The sequence below is a fragment of the Ranitomeya imitator genome, chromosome 10, assembly GCF_032444005.1.
Source record: "Ranitomeya imitator isolate aRanImi1 chromosome 10, aRanImi1.pri, whole genome shotgun sequence".
Lineage (NCBI taxonomy): Eukaryota > Metazoa > Chordata > Amphibia > Anura > Dendrobatidae > Ranitomeya > Ranitomeya imitator.
This window is the reverse complement of record NC_091291.1, coordinates 126,871,406-126,894,435: the sequence shown is the minus strand read 5'-3', so window position 1 is coordinate 126,894,435 and position 23,030 is coordinate 126,871,406. Positions and strand designations below refer to the sequence as shown.

The 23,030-nt window shown below is 42.5% G+C and overlaps 1 protein-coding gene and 1 long non-coding RNA gene across 2 annotated transcripts in view; one reads left to right on the top strand and one right to left on the bottom strand.

Annotated features, from left to right (window-relative positions):
- LOC138651735 (uncharacterized) overlaps positions 1-13,022 on the bottom strand; it is a 106,564-nt gene extending 93,542 nt beyond the window's left edge. The window contains exons 1-2 of the long non-coding RNA XR_011315524.1: positions 12,997-13,022; positions 11,801-11,839 (exon numbers count right to left, since the gene is read on the bottom strand). This is a non-coding gene — a long non-coding RNA (uncharacterized lncRNA). The remainder of the gene's footprint in view (positions 1-11,800; positions 11,840-12,996) is intronic.
- An 880-nt stretch (positions 13,023-13,902) lies between these two features.
- LOC138651309 (tyrosine-protein phosphatase non-receptor type 11-like) overlaps positions 13,903-23,030 on the top strand; it is a 90,180-nt gene continuing 81,052 nt past the window's right edge. Inside the window, exon 1 of the mRNA XM_069741403.1 lies at positions 13,903-14,070. Within this exon, the coding sequence (XP_069597504.1) occupies positions 14,057-14,070 (14 nt within the window). The 5' untranslated portion in view covers positions 13,903-14,056. The remainder of the gene's footprint in view (positions 14,071-23,030) is intronic.

Here is a 23,030-nt window from a genome sequence, read left to right as displayed (position 1 = left end):
TTACTCCAGTCTTAATGAATCATCACAAATGATTGTATCTGACAATGACCTATCCTAAAAACAGGGAATTAATATCAAAATATTTGTTAACCCATTTAACTTGTGCCAAAAACCTGTATTTGACGCATAATTTTTTTTTTTTTTACACCATCTTGGTTTGGCTTAATTTACATTCATTAAAGGAGTCTGTGACATTATTTCAATTAAATGACTTTTTTCTGGGTGTTTTTTTTTTTTATACAAAATGACTATGGGAATAGTAATGGGGGCGTCTTACAGTCGTCTCTCCATTACTAACCTCTGGGCATGATGTCATCTGATAATACAAAGATTACATCAATCCTCCCAAATATCACCCCACCACTTCAGGGCAAGTGGGAAGAGCAAGGTTAAGTGCCAAAACTGGCGCAGAGCTGATGTTCTTAGTCTGAGAGGGGGCAAATAACCATGGCCTCTTCCTAGTCTATTAATATCAGCCCGCAGCTTTCTGCCTAGCCTTTGCTGATTATTAATTATAGGGGGACCCTACGTGATTTTTTTTAGGGGGCTACCTCCATTTTAATAACCAGGAAAGTACACAGCTGTGAGAGGATATTGATAGCCTGGGAAGCTACATGGGTAGTACTCTCTTCCCAGGCTATAAACATCAGCTCCTCGCTGTCAGCTTTCCCTCTGCTGGTTATATTTCCTTTGAAAACTGTGTAAAAGACAGAATTGCCCTATGTAGACGCTCATGTTAAAATCGCATTGCATTTGGATCGCATTTGCATTTAAATCGGACACTAGGTATTAAAAATCGGATTGTACTCGCGAGACACTTGCATGACACTCGTCCTACTTTTCTGGACCAAAAGAAAGATGAAGAATATGGCATCTTGTATTCCTCAGGATCAAAACTGTAGGACATTAGGCTGACCTAGAACGACTACATCAGTCCCATTCAAGTAGAGATGTAGTCCTACAATGATTTCATTAAGAAAGAAGGTCCTGGCAGGGAAGGACCCAGCTATTTCCTATAATGATGTCTGAGGTGCTCAAGGCTTGTACCAAAAACGCTTAAAAACACATATTGGACGATGGATTTTCTCTGAAAACATAGCAGTTTTATCACTCAAATGTTTTGCCTTCAAATCACTAAAAGATCCCTTTGCACAGGGGTGTCAAACTGCATTCCTCGAGGGCTGCAAACAGGTCATGTTTTCAGGATTTCCTTGCATTGCACAGGTGATAATTTAATCACCTACACAAATAATGAGTTGGTGATTAAATTATCACCTGTGCAGTACAAGGAAATCCTGAAAACATGACCTGTTTGCAGCCTTCGAGGAATGCAGTTTGACACCCCTGCCTTTGCAGACCATTCTGATGTACACAAATGTCACAAGTGGTGTGTCGTTGTACGGCGTGGGCCAAACACAAGAGATGCCGTCTGTGTTATACTGCTCGCGGCCGACTTTCCTGTTTTAACCCTTTAAACGCCGCAGTCAATCTCAGACAGCAGCATTTAAGGCGCACAATTCTGGTATCGTGCCATTTCGGGGACCTATCGGTCTTCCCCCTGAGGTGGGATGCCAATTGGTTGCCATGGCAGCTGGGTGCCTGCTGAAGGTTCCCCCATGGCTGCCATCTTGGTACTCCTGTGAAGAAAGGCTGGACTTCATAGAAGAACATACATTTCGGTACATATAAAAAGACTGTAGTGTTGCCGGAAGTGGGATAAACAATCAAGCGCCTGCAGGTTCAATTCCCCAACGGGGACTAAAAAAAAAATAAAAAATAAAAATTTGAATCACTCCCCTTTTCCAAAATTTAAAATAAAGCATTATGAAGAATAAATATAATTTGGCATCGCCACATCCATAGATGAACCATCTATCGAAATATAAAGCAATTAACTTGAATAATAAATAATGTAAAGGAGGAAAAAAAAACAAGAGAATTGACATTTTTTTAATTCGCTGAACCTCCCACAAAAAAAAAATCTACATGTTGTCTGGTAAATGACATTACCGGGAAAGTTTTACTATACAATGAAAGCTGTAAAAACTAAACTATAAAAAAAAAAAAAAAAAAAATGGTAGAATTGCATTTTTTTCATCACAATCTTTTCGCGCATTAAGTGGTAAATTGAATGGCGCCATTCGCATCTAAAATTAATATCGCAAAAAACAGGGGTATGTTGACGGGAAAAAAAAATAATAAAATATGGCTTTTAGAATAAGAGGAGGATTTAACTAAAGCGCAAAAAAGGAAAGAAAAAAAAATACACGGTTTTGAAAGGGTAAGTAAGCAGAGCGTCGCAGCGGGAGATCCCGCATTCTCCGCGCATCGAGCAGAGCGCGCGCGGTGTCAGGACGGGCGTGCTGCACACGTTGTATTTTTCTGACCTCGGGAGATAATCGTTACGGCCTTTCTGCCTGCCAGGCATTTTCTACGTCCTAATGAACTCCCCTGTAACACATTCAGAAATTGTTAAAAGCAGAGGTCGGAGCCCCGCTGTTGTGCAAGCAGATTTGTGTCTGTCAAAACGCCGGGAGAACTCTATAGAGTCCAATGATTTTCTGTCATAAATTGCTGTTCTGCAGGAAGCTGACAGGTTGCGCCCTAATGGGCCAAACAGAAGGAGATAATGCAGCATCGCTTCTATTAAAAAGGGATCTCTCGTCATTTATCATCATTCGCCAAGTCATAGAGCAATCCAGCGCTAAAACCTAAAATCACTGGCAGCTCCAGCTTTCTTATATGTAGAAAATTGGGCATCCGCAACTTTAACCCCTTCATGACCCAGCCTATTTTGACCTTAAAGACATTGCCGTTTTTTGCAATTCTGACCAGTGTCCCTTTATGAGGTAATAACTCAGGAACGCTTCAACGGATCCTAGCGGTTCTGAGATTGTTTTTTCGTGACATATTGGGCTTCATGTTAGTGGTAAATTTAGGTCAATAAATCACATTTTGAATTTTTATTCTGTTAAACCAGAGAGATATGTGACACAAAATAGTTAATAAATAACATTTCCCACATGTTTTCTTTACATCAGCACAATTTTGGAAACAAAATTTTTTTTTGTTAGGAAGTTATAAGGGTTAAAATTTGACCAGCGATTTGTCATTTTTACAACGAAATTTACAAAACCATTTTTTTAGGGACCACCTCACATTTGAAGTCAGTTTGAGGGGTCTATATGGCTGAAAATACCCAAAAGTGACACCATTCTAAAAACTGCACCCCTCAAGGTACTCAAAACCACATTCAAGAAGTTTATTAACCCTTCAGGTGCTTCACAGCAGCAGAAGCAACATGGAAGGAAAAAATGAACATTTAACTTTTTAGTCACAAAAATTATCTTTTAGCAACAATTTTTTTATTTTCCCAATGGTAAAAGGAGAAACTGAACCACGAAAGTTGTTGTCCAATTTGTCCTGAGTACGCTGATACCTCATATGTGGGGGTAAACCACTGTTTGGGCGCACGGCAGGGCTTGGAAGGGAAGGAGCGCCATTTGACTTTTTGAATCAAAAATTGGCTCCACTCTTTAGCGGACACCATGTCACGTTTGGAGAGCCCCCGTGTGCCTAAAAATTGGAGCTCCCCCACAAATGACCCCATTTTGGAAACTAGACGCCCCAAGGAACTTATCTAGATGCATAGTGAGCACTTTGAACCCCCAGGTGCTTCACAAATTAATCCGTAAAAATGAAAAAGTACTTTTTTTTCACAAAAAAATTCTTTTACCTCAATTTTTTCATTTTCACATGGGCAACAGGATAAAATGGATCCTAAAATGTGTTGGGCAATTTCTCCTGAGTACACCAATACCTCACATGTGGGGGTAAACCACTGTTTGGGCACATGGTAAGGCTCGGAAGGGAAGGAGCGCCATTTGACTTTTTGAATGAAAAATTATTTCCATCGTTAGCGGACACCATGTCGCGTTTGGAGAGCCCCTGTGTGCCTAAACATTGGAGCTCCCCCACAAGTGACCCCATTTTGGAAACTAGACCCCCCAAGGAACTTATCTAGATGCATATTGAGCACTTTAAACCCCCAGGTGCTTCACAGAAGTTTATAACGCAGAGCCATGAAAATAAAAAATAATTTTTCTTTCCTCAAAAATGATTTTTTAGCCTGGAATTTCCTATTTTGCCAAGGATAATACGAGAAATTGGACCCCAAATATTGTTGTCCTGTTTGTCCTGAGTACGCAGATACCCAATATGTGGGGGTAAACCACTGTTTGGGCGCACGGCAGGGCTCGGAAGGGATGGCACGCCATTTGGCTTTTTAAATGGAAAATTAGCTCCAATCATTAGCGGACACCATGTCACGTTTGGAGAGCCCCTGTGTGCCTAAACATTGGAGATCCCCCAGAAATGACACCATTTTGGAAACTAGACCCCCAAAGGAACTAATCTAGATGTGTGGTGAGGACTTTGAACCCCCAAGTGCTTCACAGAAGTTTATAACGCAGAGCCATGAAAAAAAAAATATATATTTTCTCAAAAATGATCTTTTAGCCTGCAATTTTTTATTTTCCCAAGGGTAACAGGAGAAATTTGACCCCAAAAGTTGTTGTCCAGTTTCTCCTGAGTACGACGATACCCCATATGTGGGGGTTAATCACTGTTTGGGCACATGCCGGGGCTCGGAAGTGAAGTAGTGACGTTTTGAAATGCAGACTTTGATGGAATGCTCTGTGGGCGTCACGTTGCGTTTGCAGAGCCCCTGATGTGGCTTAACAGTAGAAACCCCCCACAAGTGACCCCATTTTGGAAACTAGACCCCCAAAGGAACTTATCTAGATGTGTGGTGAGCACTTTGAACCCCCAAGTGCTTCATAGAAGTTTATAATGCAGAGCCGTGAAAATAATAAATACGTTTTCTTTCCTCAAAAATAATTATTTAGCCCAGAATTTTTTAATTTTCCCAAGGGTAACAGGAGAAATTTGACCCCAATATTTGTTGTCCAGTTTCTCCTGAGTACGGTGATACCCCATATGTGGGGGTAAACTACTGTTTGGGCACATGCCGGGGCTTGGAATTGAAGTAGTGACGTTTTGAAATGCAGACTTTGATGGAATGCTCTGTGGGCGTCACGTTGCGTTTGCAGAGCCCCTGATGTGCCTAAACAGTAGAAACCCCCCACAAGTGACCCCATTTTGGAAACTAGACCCCGAAAGGAACTTATCTAGATGTGTGGTGAGCACTTTGAACCCCCAAGTGCTTCATAGAAGTTTATAATGCAGAGCCGTGAAAATAATAAATACGTTTTCTTTCCTCAAAAATAATTATTTAGCCCAGAATTTTTTATTTTCCCAAGGGTTACAGGAGAAATTGGACCCCAAAAGTTGTTGTCCAGTTTCTCCTGAGTACGCTGATACCCCATGAGTGGGGGTAAACCACTGTTTGGGCACACGTCGGGGCTCAGAAGGGAAGTAGTGACTTTTGAAATGCAGACTTTGATGGAATGGTCTGCGGGTGTCACGTTGCGTTTGCAGAGCCCCTGGTGTGCCTAAACAGTAGAAACCCCCACAAGTGACCCCATTTTAGAAATTAGACCCCCCAAGGAACTTATCTAGATATGTGGTGAGCACTTTGAACCCCCAAGTGCTTCACAGACGTTTACAACGCAGAGCCGTGAAAATAAAAAATTATTTTTCTTTCCTCAAAAATTATGTTTTAGCAAGCATTTTTTTTGATTCACAAGGGTAACAGGAGAAATTGGACCCCAGTAATTGTTGCGCAGTTTGTCCTGAGTATGCTGGTACTCCATATGTGGGGGTAAACCACTGTTTGGGCACACGTCAGGGCTCGGAAGTGAGGGAGCACCATTTGACTTTTTGAATACGAGATTGGCTGGAATCAATGGTGGCGCCATGTTGCGTTTGGAGACCCCTGATGTGCCTAAACAGTGGTAACCCCTCAATTCTACCTCCAACACTAACCCCAACACACCCCTAACCCTAATCCCAACTGTAGCCATAACCCTAAACACAACCCTAACCGCAACACACCCCTAACCACAACCCTAACCCCAACACACCCCTAACCATAACCACAACCCTAATTCCAACCCTAACCCTAAGGCTATGTGCCCACGTTGCGGATTCGTGTGAGATATTTTCGCACCATTTTTGAAAAATCCGCGGGTAAAAGGCACTGCGTTTTACCTGCGGATTTTCCGCGGATTTCCAGTGTTTTTTGTGCGGATTTCACCTGCGGATTCCTATTGAGGAACAGGTGTAAAACGCTGCGGAATCCGCACAAAGAATTGACATGCTGCGGAAAATACAACGCAGCGTTTCCGCGCGGTATTTTCCGCACCATGGGCACAGCGGATTTGGTTTTTCATATGTTTACATGGTACTGTAAACCTGATTGAACACTGCTGCGGATCCGCAGCCAAATCCGCACCGTGTGCACATAGCCTAATTCTAAAGGTATGTGCACACGCTGCGGAAAACGCTGTGGATCCGCAGCAGTTTCCCATGAGTTTACAGTTCAATGTAAACCTACGGGAAACAAAAATCGCTGTGCCCATGCTGCGGAAAAACTGCACGGAAACGCAGCGGTTTACATTCCGCAGCATGTCACTTCTTTGTGCGGATTCCGCAGCGGTTTTACAACTGCTCAAATAGAAAATCGCAGTTGTAAAACCGCAGTGAAATGCGCAGAAAAACCGCGGTAAATCCGCCATAAATCCGCAGCGGTTTAGCACTGCGGATTTATCAAATCCGCAGCGGAAAAATCCGCAGAGGACCAGAATACGTGTGCACATACCGAAACCCTAACCCTAGCCCTAACCCTAACCCTACCCCTAACCCTAACCCTACCCCTAGCCCTAACCCTAACCCTAACCCTATTCTAACATTAGTGGAAAAAAAAAAATTTCTTTATTTTTTTATTGTCCCTACCTATGGGGGTGACAAAGGGGGGGGGGGGGGTCATTTATTATTTTTTTTATTTTGATCACTGAGATATAATCTATCTCAGTGATCAAAATGCACTTTGGAACGAATCTGCGCATGCGCCCGCCATTTTGGAAGATGGCGGCGCCCAGGGAGAAGACGGACGGGACCCCGGCTGGATCGGTAAGTATGATGGGGTGGGGGGGACCACGGGGGGGGGGATCGGAGCACGGGGGGGGGGAATCGGAGTGCGGGAGGGGTGGAACGGAGCACGGGGGGCATGGAACGGAGCACGGGGGGGCTGGAATGGAGCACGGGGGGGTGGAACGGAGCACCGGGGGGGGGGTGGATCGGAGTGCAGGGGGGGTGATTGGAGCACGGGGGGGTGATTGGAGCACGGGGGGAGCGGACAAGAGCACGGGGGGGAGCGGAGCACTGGACGGAGGGGAGCCGGAGCAGTGTACCGGCCAGATCGGAGGGCTGGGGGGGCGATCGGAGGGGTGGGGTGGGGGCACACTAGTATTTCCAGCCATGGCCGATGATATTGCAGCATCGGCCATGGCTGGATTGTAATATTTCACCCGTTATAATGGGTGAAATATTACAAATCGCTCTGATTGGCAGTTTCACTTTCAACAGCCAATCAGAGCGATCGTAGCCACGAGGGGGTGAAGCCACCCCCCCTGGGCTAAACTACCACTCCCCCTGTCCCTGCAGATCGGGTGAAATGGGAGTTAACCCTTTCACCCGATCTGCAGGGACGCGATCTTTCCATGACGCCGCATAGGCGTCATGGGTCGGAATGGCACCGACTTTCATGACGCCTACGTGGCGTCATGGGTCGGGAAGGGGTTAAGGGACGGCATATGGTCTCTCTATTCTACTTATCGTATATAAAAAAAAGGTAAAATAAATCACAAAAGAATATTAAAAATAAAAAAAGCAAAATACAATATAAAGTAAACATTTTAAAAAAATATCACGTAGGAGGCCTAAGAAATTGCATCATAGACCCCTTCCCGACATAACACGTTCAACCCCTTAAATGCCGCGGTCACTTACAACGCCGGCATCTCAGTGGTGTGATACGGTGAAGCTGTCAATCACATCATGGGGATCGGAGGATGTTGGCAGCTACGGGCCTACTGAATGCCCCAATATTGGACATCATGTCCTCCTATGAAGATCTGACACAGAAAGGTGTTCAAAATGTCAAATGCGGCTCAAACTGGTACAAAAAAAAACCCCAAAAATCATAAAGCTCCACCCCATAAAAAAAAACCCAAAATCATGAAGCTCCACCCCATAAAAAAAAATTGGTGATACAAGACACATTTTTTAACAGCTTTTTTTTGCTTCAATTTTTGTAGAAAAAAAGACCCAAAAGTATATGTAATTAAAAAACAACAACTAAAATACCTAAACAAAATCTAAATAGGGTATTGCCATAACTGAACAGACCTTCAGAATAAAGTTACCGGGTCACTTGCACCAGATAGTGAATTCAATAAACACGAGTAACAATGGCTGAAGTGATTTTTTTTACCCATTCCACCCCACAAAGAATAATGAAGCTTCTGGTTGGCCCCTTAAAGGGAACCTGTCACCCCGTTTTTTCGATATGAGATAAAAATATGGTTCAATAGGGCCTGAGCTCAGCTTTTACATCGGCACCTTTCCCGATTCACGACCTTTGCTGCCAAAATACCTTAGTAATCTCTCCGTTCTCGTATGTCAATCACCCCGGTCTGATGGGCACTGCATTAGAAACACGTGATTCAGTCAGGCTAATCACTGCATGGGTTCAGGAATATTTCCAGAAATCATTGTCAGTGAGTATAGTCATCTACCAGTGTAAATTAGTATCCATACATCAACATAATCCAGAAATACTGCCGTCTTCTCTCGGCCAAAACTCCTTTGAAATGGAGACTGAGGCAAAGTGGAAAACTGTTCTGTGGTCAGATGGATAAAAATGTGAAATTCTTTATGGAAACCAGGGACGTCATCTTCTTCGGACTCAAGAGGGACCATCCAGCTTGTTATCAGTGCACAGTTCCTGTATCTCTGACTATGGCAGGGGCAACTTACACATCATTAAATGTGCTATCGATGCTGAACATTATACAGAGGTGTTAGAATAACATCTGCTCCATCCTGACAACGTCTATTTCAGGGAAGGCCTTGTATATTTCAGCAAGACAATGCTAAACCACATAAAGCATCCATCACAACAACATGGCTGTGCGGAAGAAGAGTTCGGGTGATGAACCGGCCGCCTGCAGTCCAGACCTTTCACCAACAGAAAACATTTGACACATTATGAAACAAAAAATCCACCAAAGACCCTGGACTATTGAGCAGCGAGAATCCTACATCAGAGAAGAATAGGACAACGCTCCTCCAGAAATTGTTCTCCTCACATCCCAGACAATTGGAAGAGGAGACGCTACACAATGGCAGACATGGAGGGGTCCATTTTTTTTAGATGTGTTTCTCTCATCAGTTTCTAAATTAGTTAATTTTTTTCAACTGAACTGGAAAGTGTCCAATGTTCACCTTCTGATCTGTACAATACATTATGGCCAGAAGAGATTTCCAGATCATTGCATCCTTGTTTTCTTCACATTTTAACACAACTTGTCCCATTTTTGGGGGAATGTGGGTTGTACACTGTACACATACAGTACAGATGATTTTTTGGACACATCTTCTCATTTAAAGATTTTTCTGTATTTTCATTACTATGAAAATTGTACATTCACACTGAAGGCATCAAAACTATGAATTAACACATGTGGAATTATATACTTAAAACAGTGTGAAACAACTGAAAATATGTCTTATACTCTACGGTCTTCAAAGTAGCCACCTTTTGCTTTGATGACTGCTTTGCGCACTCTTGGCATTCTCTTGATGAGCTTCAAGAGGTAGTCACCGGGAATGGTCTTCCAACAATCTTGAAGGAGTTCCCAGAGATGCTTAGCACTTGTTGGCCCTTTTGCCTTCACTCTGTGGTCCAGCTCACCCCAAACCATCTCGATTGGGTTCAGGTCTGGTGACTGGAGGCCAGGTCATCTGGCGTAGCCCATCACTCTCCTTCTTGGTCAAATAGCCCTTACACAGTCTGGAGGTGTGTTTGGGGTCATTGTCCTGTTGAAAAATAAGTGATGGTCCAGCTAAACGCAAACCGGATGGAATAGCATGCCGCTGCAAGATGCTGTGGTAGCCATGCTGGTTCAGTATGCCTTCAATTTTGAATAAATTCCCAACAGTGTCACGAGCAAAGCTCCCCCACACCATCACACCTCCTCCTCCATGCTTCACGGTGGGAACCAGGCATGTAGAGTCCATCCGTTCACCTTTTCTGCATCGCACAAAGACACGGTGGTTGGAACCAAAGATCTCAAATTTGGACTCATCAGACCAAAGCACAGATTTCCACTGGTCTATTGTCCATTCCTTGTGTTCTTTAGCCCAAACAAGTCTCTTCTGCTTGTTGCCTGTCCTCAGCAGTGGTTTCCTAGCAGCTATTTTACCATGAAGGCTGCTGCACAAAGTCTCCTCTTAACAGCTGTTGTAGAGATGTGTCTGCTTCTAGAACTCTGTGTGGCATTGACTTGGTCTCTAATCTGAGCTGCTGTTAACCTGCGATTATTGAGGCTGGCGACTCGGATAAACTTATCCTCAGAAGCAGAGGTGACTCTTGGTCTTCTTTTCCTGGGGCGGTCCTCATGTGAGCCAGTTTCTTTGTAGCGCTTGATGGTTTTTGCCACTGCACTTGGGCACACTTTCAGAGTTTTCCCAATTTTTCAGACCGACTGACCTTCATTTCTTAAAGTAATGATGGCCACTCGTTTTTCTTTGCTTAGCTGCTTTTTTCTTGCCATAATACAAATTCTAACAGTCTAGTCTATTCAGTAGGACTACCAGCTGTGTATCCACCAGACTTCTGCACAACACAACTGATGGTCCCAACACCATTTATAAGGCAAAAAATCCCACTTATTAAACCTGAGAGGGCACACCTGTGAAGTGAAGACCATTCCCGGTGACTACCTCTTGAAGCTCATCAAGAGAATGCCAAGAGTGTGCAAAGCAGTCATCAAAGCAAAATGTGGCTACTTTGACGAACCTAGAATATAAGACATATTTTCAGTTGTTTCACACTTTTTTGTTAAGTATATAATTCCACATGTGTTAATTCATAGTTTTGATGTCTTCAGTGTGAATGTACAATTTTCATAGTCATGAAAATACAGAAAATCTTTAAATGAGGTGTGTCCAAACTTTTGGTCTGTACTGTAGAGAAGACCTGATCCCGGTCCCTCATTGCTAACATACATAACACACATAAAACAGCAGAGTCATGAAAAACATTATACAACAGTACTGAGCAATGTAGCTGTTAATCCAGCAGTGTGGGAAGATAGAACAAGTACTAGATGTCTTTGCATTATTCCCTCTGCAACTGCCCCCTTCTGATCCATAGACTTCCATGGGCAGCAGATGTAACCTAATCTCTCAGTGTACGGATTTCTTTATACGGATTTAATCACCGAATACAGAGAGAATGATCAGGGGCAGCAGGCAGGTTGTGAACAAAAAAGGCATTTTTTACTAATAAGATGTATAGTATAAGGTTTCTTATTTTTTGTTTATATTTTTGACTTAAGGGATAAAATTTTAATTTAGTAATATTTATAATGAAAGCGCTCCCGTTAGGAGACTTTTCCAACTTTGGACAGTGTTCCGTGCTCAAGCAATGATTGATTGGGAGAGAAGTAAAATGCACAAGAAATATATAATAATTAGAATATAGTAACTGATAATATTAATATATTGATAATAATTAACAATAATATATATAAGTACAAATAATCAGACTTACGCGTCCTTCCGGGGATCCAGATCTGAAAACTTGTAAGGTCTGCAAAGTGGAAAATGAAGAGAGTGACTATTGTAATATCACTATGGAAAAAATCTACACGTAGATAAACATTACGACAAATTACATCTTAAAGGAAATGCGTCATCAGAAAATGATATTGTATAAATCAACTTGTTTTTAAGCTTTTGCCAATTATGCTTTTTTTTTTTTCCATTTCATCTTCTGTATTAAAAATAAAATTTCGACATCCTGTAATTTTTTTTTTTTAAAGCCAACATTATATAACAGCCACAAGATGGATTTCTTCAAACAAGGTATCATTAATCAGTATAACGGCGCCGACCTGACGCTGTCTGTAGTTTGCCGAGCACAATCCTGCTGGCAGGTTCCTTTTAAATGAAGCATCATCAGGGGCCAGAGGCTGGTGTCGCTGCTGCAGCCTCTGCCCCTCCTTGAAACGTCATCAATGACACTCTGTCAGGGGCTAGGTTACTCCCTGCACAATGACAGTGCACTCTCTTGTCAGCTCAGATTCGTAGTGAGGAGTCATTGTAAAATTAATACCCGGCTTGCTGAGACCAGCATTTCCCTGCAAGTGACACCCCTTCCGGGGGGGGGCGGCGTAGGTTTCTATAAACCAGGTATTCGTCTTACAATGCACAATGACAGTGCACTCTCTTGTCAGCTCAGATTAGTAGTGAGAGAGTCATTGTAAAATTAATACCCGGCTTGCTGAGACCAGCATTTCCCTGCAAGTGACACCCCTTCCGGGGGGGGGGGGCGGCGTAGGTTTCTATAAACCAGGTATTCGTCTTACAATGCACAATGACAGTGCACTCTCTTGTCAGCTCAGATTAGTAGTGAGAGAGTCATTGTAAAATTAATACCCGGCTTGCTGAGACCAGCATTTCCCTGCAAGTGACACCCCTATCGGGGGGCAGTGTAGGTTTCTATAAACCAGGTATTCGTCTTACAATGCACACTGACAGTGCACGGCTCGTTACTGCTGATCTGAGCCAGCGAGAGAGTGAACTGTCATTGTGCGCTTCACACAGACCCTGAAACAAGCATCACTGACAACATTTTTTGTATCGATGTAACTAAAAGTAGGGGGAGCAGGGTCAGCCGTGACATCGACTAGCGAATCCTCTGTTATCGGCTGTTTATAGAAGTGCTATCAATCGTTGCAGCCCTACCTCATGATAAGGAAACCCCGGAAAAGTCTTCCTCAAAGGACAAGAATTATATGTATAAAAAAATTCTCAGTGGCCAGTGTGAAAATGACAAATTTTGCCCTTTTGTAATAAATTTTGCCAAATTGTCCTGTAGAATGCGGGCTCAGCACCTGGGCCGGCCCCCAGAATCAGACACAGGTCCATCACGGTCCCCATTTCCGGGCCGATTTTCATTATTATTATTGGGGTTTTCTTCGGTGTATTCGCTTGTGAAAAATCTGCTCCGATTTACGGCGTTATTAAGAACCGCCGTGTGCACGGTGCAAAATACATCGTCAGCGCAAACGCACAAGGCCTGCGGCGCGACCTCTGCGGCGCGACCTCTGCAGTGTGTCAGTATTCCGCACGGCTGTGAGGGAGAATATCACCCTGGGCAACAGAGGGTTTATTACTGGCACCAGGAGGTCTGCCCACATTTCCAGGAGGATTCACCGACACAAGCTCTGCACAGTGCAATAGGACGCAATTCAGAGCAGACAGTGCTGGTGCGGTACCGCAACAGATAACAAGACATGTTGGAAGGAGTGTCCTGCCGGCTGCACCGTGAGGAAAGGTGACTGAAGCCAACGTTACCGCAGCACAGCGTTCCCACACACAGGAGCAAATCAAGAGACGTCTTCTGCAGCCGCGGGCGAACGCCGGACTGGAGGAGGATGCCGGGTCACAGCCCCGCCTCTATGGGGGACCCACCTCCTGAATCGCGTACTACATTCAGGCAGCCAATCAGGCCGGCAGAACTTCACGAGGCCCGCCTACCGCAGCGCGCCATTGGTCACAAATGTTTAATGGGCGTGTGCATTTCTGGTGTCTGGGCGGGGTTGCGGCGCACTCCGTGGTCACGGTGGGTGTGACGGTGGGAGGAGCCATGGACGCACGGAGTTACAGGAGCAGCAGGTTGGGGGTGACCGGATCTGTATGAGACTGACGAGGTTGCAGGAGGGAGCGGAGCAGTGCGCGCCGGCGGCCGGGGAGCGGAGCACGGAGACCGCCGCCTCCTGCACAGGCCGGGCAGGCTGCTGACATGACGTCCCGCAGGTGAGCACCGCCGGATCACTGTGTGTATGGAAAAGGTGTGTGCTTATATTACATGTCTATGTGTGTGTATACACTGTGTATACTTATATGTAGGTGTGTATATACAATGTGTATACTTATATTACATGTATGTGTGTATATACAATGTGTATACTTATATTACATGTATGTGTGTATATACAATGTGTATACTTATATTACATGTGTGTGTGTATATACAATGTGTATGCTTATATTACATGTGTGTGTATATACAATGTGTATGCTTATATTACATGTATGTGTGTGTATATACACTGTGTATACTTATGTTACATGTGTGTGTGTGTATACAATGTGTATACTTATATTACATGTGTGTATATACAATGTGTATGCTTATATTACGTGTGTGTGTGTATACAATGTGTATACTTATATTACATGTATGTGTGTGTATACAATGTGTATACTTATGTTACATGTATGTGTGTGTGTATACAATGTGTATACTTATGTTACATGTATGTGTGTGTGTATACACTGTGTATACTTATGTTACATGTGTGTGTGTATATACACTGTGTATACTTGTTACATGTGTGTGTGTGTGTATACAATGTGTATACTTATATTACATGTGTGTATATACAATGTGTATGCTTATATTACGTGTGTGTGTGTATACAATGTGTATACTTATGTTACGTGTGTGTGTATACAATGTGTATACTTATGTTACGTGTGTGTGTGTATATACACTGTGTATACTTATATTACATGTATGTGTATATACAATGTGTATACTTGTTGTATGTATGTGTGTGTATATACAATGTGTATGCTTATGTTACATGTATGTGTATATACAATGTACGTGTGTGTGTATATACAATGTGTATAATTATGTTACATGTATGTGTGTATATACAATGTGTATACTTATGTTACATGTGTGTATATACAATGTGTATACTTGTTACATGTATGTGTATATACAATGTGTATACTTATGTTACATGTACGTGTGTATATACAATGTGTATGCTTATGTTACGTGTGTGTGTGTGTATATACAATGTGTATGCTTATGTTACATGTATGTGTGTGTATATAGTGTATGCTTGTTATGTCTGTATGTATATAAAATGTGTATAATTATGGTAGGTGTGTATGTATATACAATGTGTATGCTTATGTTGCGTATCTGCACACGCAGACACATTGTATATACATGCACACGTGTGTGTATACAAAATGTGTATGCTTATGTTACATGTCTACGTACGTGTGCATGTATATACAATGTGTATGCTTATGGTATATGTGTGTGTATATATATATGTATATTACATTTGTGTGTGTACGCTTGTTACGTGTGTATTTATCTATATAGTATGTGTGTATATATAGTGTGTATACAATGTGTATGCTTGTTTCATGTATGTGTGTGTGTATATATCTATATAGGATGTGTGCGTATATATACAATGTGTATGTGTGTTTGCTTGTTACATGTATTTGTGCGTATACAATGTGTATGCTTGTTTCATGTCCGTGTGTGTGTATATATCTATATAGGATGTGTGTGTGTATATATATTTTATTTACAGTGTGTATGCTTGTGGTGTCCGTGTGTATATACAATGTGTATACTTATGTTACATGTATGTGTGTGTATATACAATGTGTATGCGTACGTTAAATGTATGTGTATATATCTATATAGTATGTGTATATATACAGTGTGTATGCTTGTGGTGTGTGTATACAATGTGTATGCTTGTTTCGTGTGTGTTTATGCATGTAACAAGCATACACATTGTATACACACACATGTAACAAGCATAGTCAGTCCTCCCTTTGTTACTTATTTCACCCATTTATTTCTTGCACCTACTGTTTTAGCGCTATTATTCCTTCCTCCGTATTGCGCCGGCCCGTAGTCGGTGACCGTTCGGCGCTCGTGGCCACAGTCGTTGATCCCAAATCTCCCGCTACATCACTAATAGTCGCGTTTTCACCGTTCCCCTTCATTCATTTGTAAATGTGACGCTGGCACAATCCGTGGCGGGGGTCGGCCGTGTGGGCAGCGTGGTCGTATCTGGGTGAGGGAAATATTAATATACCGGGTATTGGACGGGGCAGAGCGGATCACTTATTGGCTTCAGATCAGGTATACGGGATCTGTTTGTATCGGATCCAATGTGTGTGTTGGAGACGAACCCGTGAAAAGATTGATACAAACCCATAGCAAAGTGTCCATTTTGGAGCGGTTACCTTGTATCTGTTTCTAATGGACTTTTATGTTGATTATTGCAGATCCAGTTGCTCTTTTTGTTTTACTTATTTTATGGATGAAAAGTTGTGTAGACTTTTTTTTTTTCCCCCCCTCAAAAAAACAGCAGCTGGAACAATGTGGTTTGTTTGTTTTGTTTTTTATTATTTTTATTTATTTATGGGAAACACAAGGGAACTTTTTGTCTTCAGCTCTCCCTGCAGTCTCTCCGCTCATTAATTATTTTTGTCATAGGTTTATGGGAAATACCGCTTAGCTTTTTAATGATGTTGGAATCTGGACACTGAAATTGGCAAATCGTCAACAGATTTGTCTCCATCTCCTAGGATCTGTAGACCCGGTAATACTGACTATACAGAGGTCGTGAACCAATATGGGGACTACTGGCTTCATCTTTAGGGGGGGGTACAGCATGGACACTGGAGCCAGTCTGTCATCTGCCAGTGAGCCCCTTATACTGCCTTAAGGGGGTCCCCTTACCATGGGGTATTAAACTGATTATTCAAGTTCCCAAAATAATGTCGATACAAAAAATATAACCCACGAAACCCTAGAATGTATGGGGGAAATGAACTATCTCTATGTCCCCACCCCATACATATAGACCCGCTGTTTTCTCTGGGTTTACATGTGTTAAATGGTAGAAAATGAGTAAGCCACTGCCAGGCGCCTTTGCCAGCTGCTTTATTTTCTGGGAGAGCAAAATTTAAAAATTCTGGATGCCCCCATGCATATCGGAAGGTTTTAGTTTATTTTTTTTTTTTTTGTTTTTTTATGGCTCCTCTTGTCTTGGGACTCGAGAGAACATGTTAGTTTTTCGACATTTATGCACCGTTTTTGTATAGAAGATGTAGAATAACGAACCCCCTGCGCCAAATTATTGTAGGAACATTCTAAAACCGTTGTTCTCACATGGAAAGAATGTATAGAAGAGAGAACCGCACTGTCGGTATAGAGGACGTTACCTTCCGGGCTGTGCGCTACACGTAGATCCATCACCGGTAAAACTCTGCACGTGGCCACCGGGGTCCAGATCTTCACTTTTTTTATTTTTCTTCTTCTCCAGGGACCTCAAACTCCATTTTGTTCATTCTGGGTAACATGGACACCTTGAGATTTTGTATCTACAGGATAAGCTCGTTTTAGGAATTCTATAATAAAAATGGAGGGAGCTGCACATGTGCACTTACCTCTCCGGTCACCGTAGGACGGGGACTTTAATCGCGGAAAGATGGAGTCCCACCTCTGGGCTGAAAGTTGGAAGTACCAGAGCTATGAGCAAAAAAATTAATCACCCAATTTACCTATAATAAATTAATATCGAGGTTAAAAAAAAGTACAAATTGAAATAAAAAAAAAACTATTTCCAATATTAAAAATATTAAAAGTAAGAACAAAGTAAGGTGTTAGGAAAAGTATTACAAAAGGGACGTAATTATATGGTAAACCGCACGAGATGAATTGACACCTTCAAAATTCAAATAAAAAAAATATATATTTGCAAATAGTCCAAGGTAGAGAGGCTATGGAAGTGCTAGATATCAACTGTAAATGCTGCCGGAGAAATCAATTTAAAAAAAAAAATGCCGCTTCCTATACCCAGGACAAATATAAATGCAAATACCGGAAGGTGGTGGGAATTGTTGTGCAAAAATACAGGCACATAAATGGTTAATAAAAATAGAACAGGTGAATATACAGGGTATTGCTGCTGTATTAATATGCCAAGTTAGGTAGGTTAGATACAAAGCCTGGAAAATATACTTTAGACACATTACTGCAACATAGTATTGTACAGCTAGCTGACAACATTGAACAAGAACTGGAAGTGTCAACATATCCATGACAATGTTGGAGTATATTGTACCTGCATTGCTATAATTCTAACTGATAGTGGCGTCCCTCTGCCCCGACGCGCGTTTCGCTGCGCTTCTTCGGGAGCAAACAAACTAAAGATAATCACAAGGCACAAATTAAATATTGAATAAAGTATAAATAAGAAGTAGCCTACTGGAACATTTTTTTTTTTTTTTTTTTTTTTTTCTCTGGGGGGGAAAAAACGTGCATAAGCAATGATGGATTGTGCAAAATACTTAAATTTTTCACCATTTTAAAGATCTCTTCTTGTCTGAGAATTAGAACTTTATATTCGAATCCTCCAAACCGAGACTGAGCTGATGGATCATAAATGCCCTGCAACATTGTAGCAAATAATAAGGAAGTGATTTATGCTGGTGTACGTATACCTAAGGCTACGTTCAGATTAGCGTTTCCCGACGCTGCGTCGGGAAACGCAGCGGTGACGCACGCGTCATGCGCCCCTATGTTTAACATGGGGGACGCATGCGTTTTTCTTGTTGCGTTTTCCGACACGTGCGTCGTTTTTGACGCTAGCGTCGGACGCAAGAAAATGCAACAAGTTGCATTTTTCTTGCGTCCGATTTTCGTCCAAAAACGACGCACGCGTCGCAAAACGCAGCGTTTTTGCGTGCGTTTGCACACGTTTTTTCGTGCGTTGCGTCGCCGACGCAGCGGCGCGCAACGCTAATCTGAACGTAGCCTAACAGAACTAACTACTGTGCAAAATAGTAACCTGCTTTTACGTCCCGTCTATTTAAAAAAAAAAAAAAAAAAGCGCCTCTGGTGGTACTAAAATAATAAAAAAAAAAAATTATACTTGTTTACTGGACCGCCTCCAATATTCCATACCACTGCTGCTGGTGCCACTCGGTGTCCTTTCTTCCTCCTCCAGTAGGGATGGAGCAGCTGCAGCCAGACTGACTGCAGCATTGACTGTTGAGCAGAAAGAAGCAGTCCTAAGTAGGAGATTGGCTGCAGCGGTCATTTGATGCTCCTTGAAGAGGAAGCAGAGACCGGCTGGGGGCAAAGTATGTGTTTTTTGACTTGGCTTAGGACCAACATGAGACTTTTTTTTTTCTTTTTTTTGTCTTAGAAAACTTTCTACGTTACAATTAAGTTGCTAACTTGTACCAACCACAAGCGCCCCCCCCCCACCCCACCCAAAAAAGTATTGATTTTAATTTACTCACTTATATAGCACCATTAATTCCACAGCGGTTTAGACATCTCACTGTCCCCATTCCCTATCACTGTCTTTGGAGTGTGAGAACAAACCAAAAAACTGGGAGGAAACCCACGCAAACACGGAGAATATACAAACTCGTCCTTTTGGGATTTGAACCCAGGACTCCAGCGCTGTAGTGTTAGCCACTGAGCCACCGTACAATGTTAACCACTGAGCCACCATTATTTTATATTTTTCTTTACATAACTTTTGAGGGTTACTAGTGAATAGCTGTGGCGTAAAGGCTTCTTGTGTTTTTTTTTTTTTTTTTTTTGGGTCTGCAAAGTTGGTTAAATCTGCAGCAGTGAGTGCAGAATCCCTGTCTGTCCGGGGCTGAATATTCTTTGGATAGTTGGAAGTGTGTTGGCTCATGCCAGGGTAAATATCTGGCAGCCGCGCTGCAACTTGGAAATCTAATTGCAGAGCTAAACTGGTCTTGGCTGCAGAACGGCTCGAAGGAAACGCTCTGCGTCTGGCCGGGGCGCTTAGTGCTCTTCCAGCAGTTGTTCTTAAAGGACTCTTCGGTCTGAGTGGTCTTATTGTATGTGATTTTTATTTCAGATGGTTCCTTTTTAGAAGGAAGATCTTCTTCTAGGTTCTAAACAACGGGCACTAGTATAACGACTGGTACATTTCTTACACTTGTGGTTCAAGCTGGTCAAGTATATTCCAAAAATTGATCCTGGCTGCACTTTATCTTATTGGTATGACTGGCTGATAGCCTTCACTAGTACAGACCTCGGTTCACTCTCTCTTAGGGTACCGGAGACAATAAAAGAATTTCCGGTGACTCTTTGGATTTTAAAGTGTTGTGCATGCACCTACAGAATAACTACCTCTTCTGCCCATTTTATGATTGTTTTTCACTTTTTTTTTCCTCTCTGCAGGCTATTACACTAGAGATGGACATGAGAAAACCTGTCTCCTTGTAGGCCATGTTTAGAAGCAGCAGCAAGGAGGATGTTAGTTATACTGAGCAGTGTAGCTGAGAATCCAGCTCTAGTGAGTTCTGCTGCATTCTCTTTGCTTGTCTCACTCTACACTTCCCCCTTCCCTTTTTCATTAGGTTTTAAGAGGCAGCGGTAATCTGATCGCTCAGTTAGCTGCTAGTCCATCTTGCCGTGATCAAAACGCATGATAAACGAGTCGTCCATCACTGATTGTGACTTCTTTTTTTCTTTCTCTAGCTTTGTATAGTTTTAAAACAATAAGCAGAGTTATACATGACTTCCAGCATTGTGGTTCTTGCGCAGGTGCCTCTTGGTGGGCACAGCCGGTGCTTCATCTACAGGGGCAATCTAAGTTAAGTATGCCACTGTTTGTTTTAATGCCATCCATGTCTAGAAAAATGTCAGACAACCCCTTTAACAGAATTAACGAGTGAATGATGAGTTCATGAAGCGCTAGCAGAAGTGACTCGGAAGCAAAGCAGCATTTCGCTGAGATCAGATATGTTACAAAGGTTCTTATATTTGCTTTTACTATTTATTCAAAACTTGTTGAGATGATCACTATTTCAAGAATTATTCTCAAATTTAAAAAAAAAAAATTATCCATGTGACAGGGAATAAGCTGCTGATTGCTGTGGATCCCACTTCTGGGACCCCTGGAATCCTGAGATTGAGGCGCTGCAGCTCGGTCCTGACGGGAGTTTAGGTTGTGCACGCGCGTCGGAGCTATGGGACCACAAGTGATGAAAGATATTTCCTATCTTATGAATATAGGATAACTTGTTATTTTGGGAGTAACTTTTAGAATGTAGTTTTTACAATCCCTGTTTGATTAGTAGAGATGTATGAAAAAAAAAAAAAGATGGAAATGAGCAGTAAGTGTCGAGAGCCGGTTTCCTATGTTACTGGTGAGTCTGGATCTGTTGTGCAGCAGTTATTTGCGGTGTTCTGTCAGCAATTTTTAGACATTTCAAGGACTCCTGTGCTCTAATGATACACGGGTGACAGGAAGTGCAATGTGCGTGGAACAATGTCTTCCTTCCTGGTGTCCGTCTTATCTTTAGCTCACAGATGAGAACCTTTATGTCTTTAGTAACCCTAACAGGGTTTCCCCTCTAAGTCACTGATGTGACCGTTTTGTCAGGTGGTGCTGATACCTATAGGGGTCCCAACTAACAATACTACTATGGCTTAATTAAAGGCCTTTTATAAATTGACGAATACGGATGCCGCGTTAACAGATCCATTTACTCCAATGTTTAAAAATAAAAAAAATAAAAATGGATCCGGCAGAGATCAGTTCGTGAATAACCCACTAGAAGTTGTCGGCACAACTCTTTTCCTGATTCCTACTGGATCCGTTCTAATGGATCATTACTGGACATGTGAACATTGCCCAACCCTGTATGATCCGTTCCAGAACGAGCACTTGTAATACTTCTGTGGTAGCATCAGGTTTTTCAGTGCGGCCTTGTTTTATATGCTGGCTCTCGGCTATGCCGTTCTGCAGATTTTGGGGTTGGGCACTGTGCGGACCCTCCTTTTGCTAACATCAATCACTAGTGTTGAGCGAGCGTGTTCAGAGAAGGTGATATCCTCCATGCTCAGGTGCTAACCGAGTGTCTTTGGCGTGCACAAACACTATGTTCCAGTCCCCGCGGCTGCATGTCTTGTTGCTGTTCGATAGGCAATCCTTGCATGTGTTGCGTCTCAGTCTCGGGACATGCACCAGCAGGAACTGGAACATGGTATTCGAGCACGCCGAAGACACTTGGTTAGCACCCAAGCATGTTCAGATAACGGCTTATCCCAGCACGGTCACTCATCACTAATCTGCACCATCGGGCAACTGGCTTACTGTACCCTTTCAGCTCAAAGCCAGAGGGGTTGTAGTATTACCTGCCCTGGGTAGGGCAGAAGGGTTCATTTTGAGAAGTGATAGTGGGAGGAGACCCTGTTGGACATTTTGTATTGGTGCCCAGATAGTTTGGGTAACTTAACTTTCCTAAGCTTTGGTTTTAGTCAAAACTGTAGCCAAAACTATATGGACAGTCCTTCTAATTAGTGGATTTGACGGTTTTAGGTCCTCTCCATGCCAACAAGTAGATACAGACGATGGATGTTAATGGTTCCTCAGAGATCCTCTGTTGGAGACCCAAACATTAGGCTTTGGTTAACTGACGGCAGAATGTATCTCTTTGTCTTCTCCTATGTACCATAGTAAAGGTTTGCAAGAACTTAGCTTGTTGATTAAAATCCATTTTTAGAGGTGGTTCCTGGAAGCCTTTATTATGGTGTTTATGTTGAAACGCAAGAGACCCCACAATGAGGGATTGAATCGCGTTGGTCACTGTATAATGGAAGCGGATTATAAGGACTCAATGCTTCACCCTTCTTTCGAGTACTAAGAATTGGTTTCCAATAAAGTTCATTTTTGAAGCATCGGCCTAACTATTGCCGACTCCACTCTGGTCAAGAAACGGGAGAGGACCCCCAGTATGTCTGGATTATTGTCATTGTGCCCAGAGTGTAAGCTGGTCAGCTAAGCGCATTGTAGGACCTACAGTGTAACCAGACGATATTGCACTCAAGTAAAAAAAAATGTATCTGGTAGACTTGCCCAAACCCTCGTTAAAAAAAAAAAAAA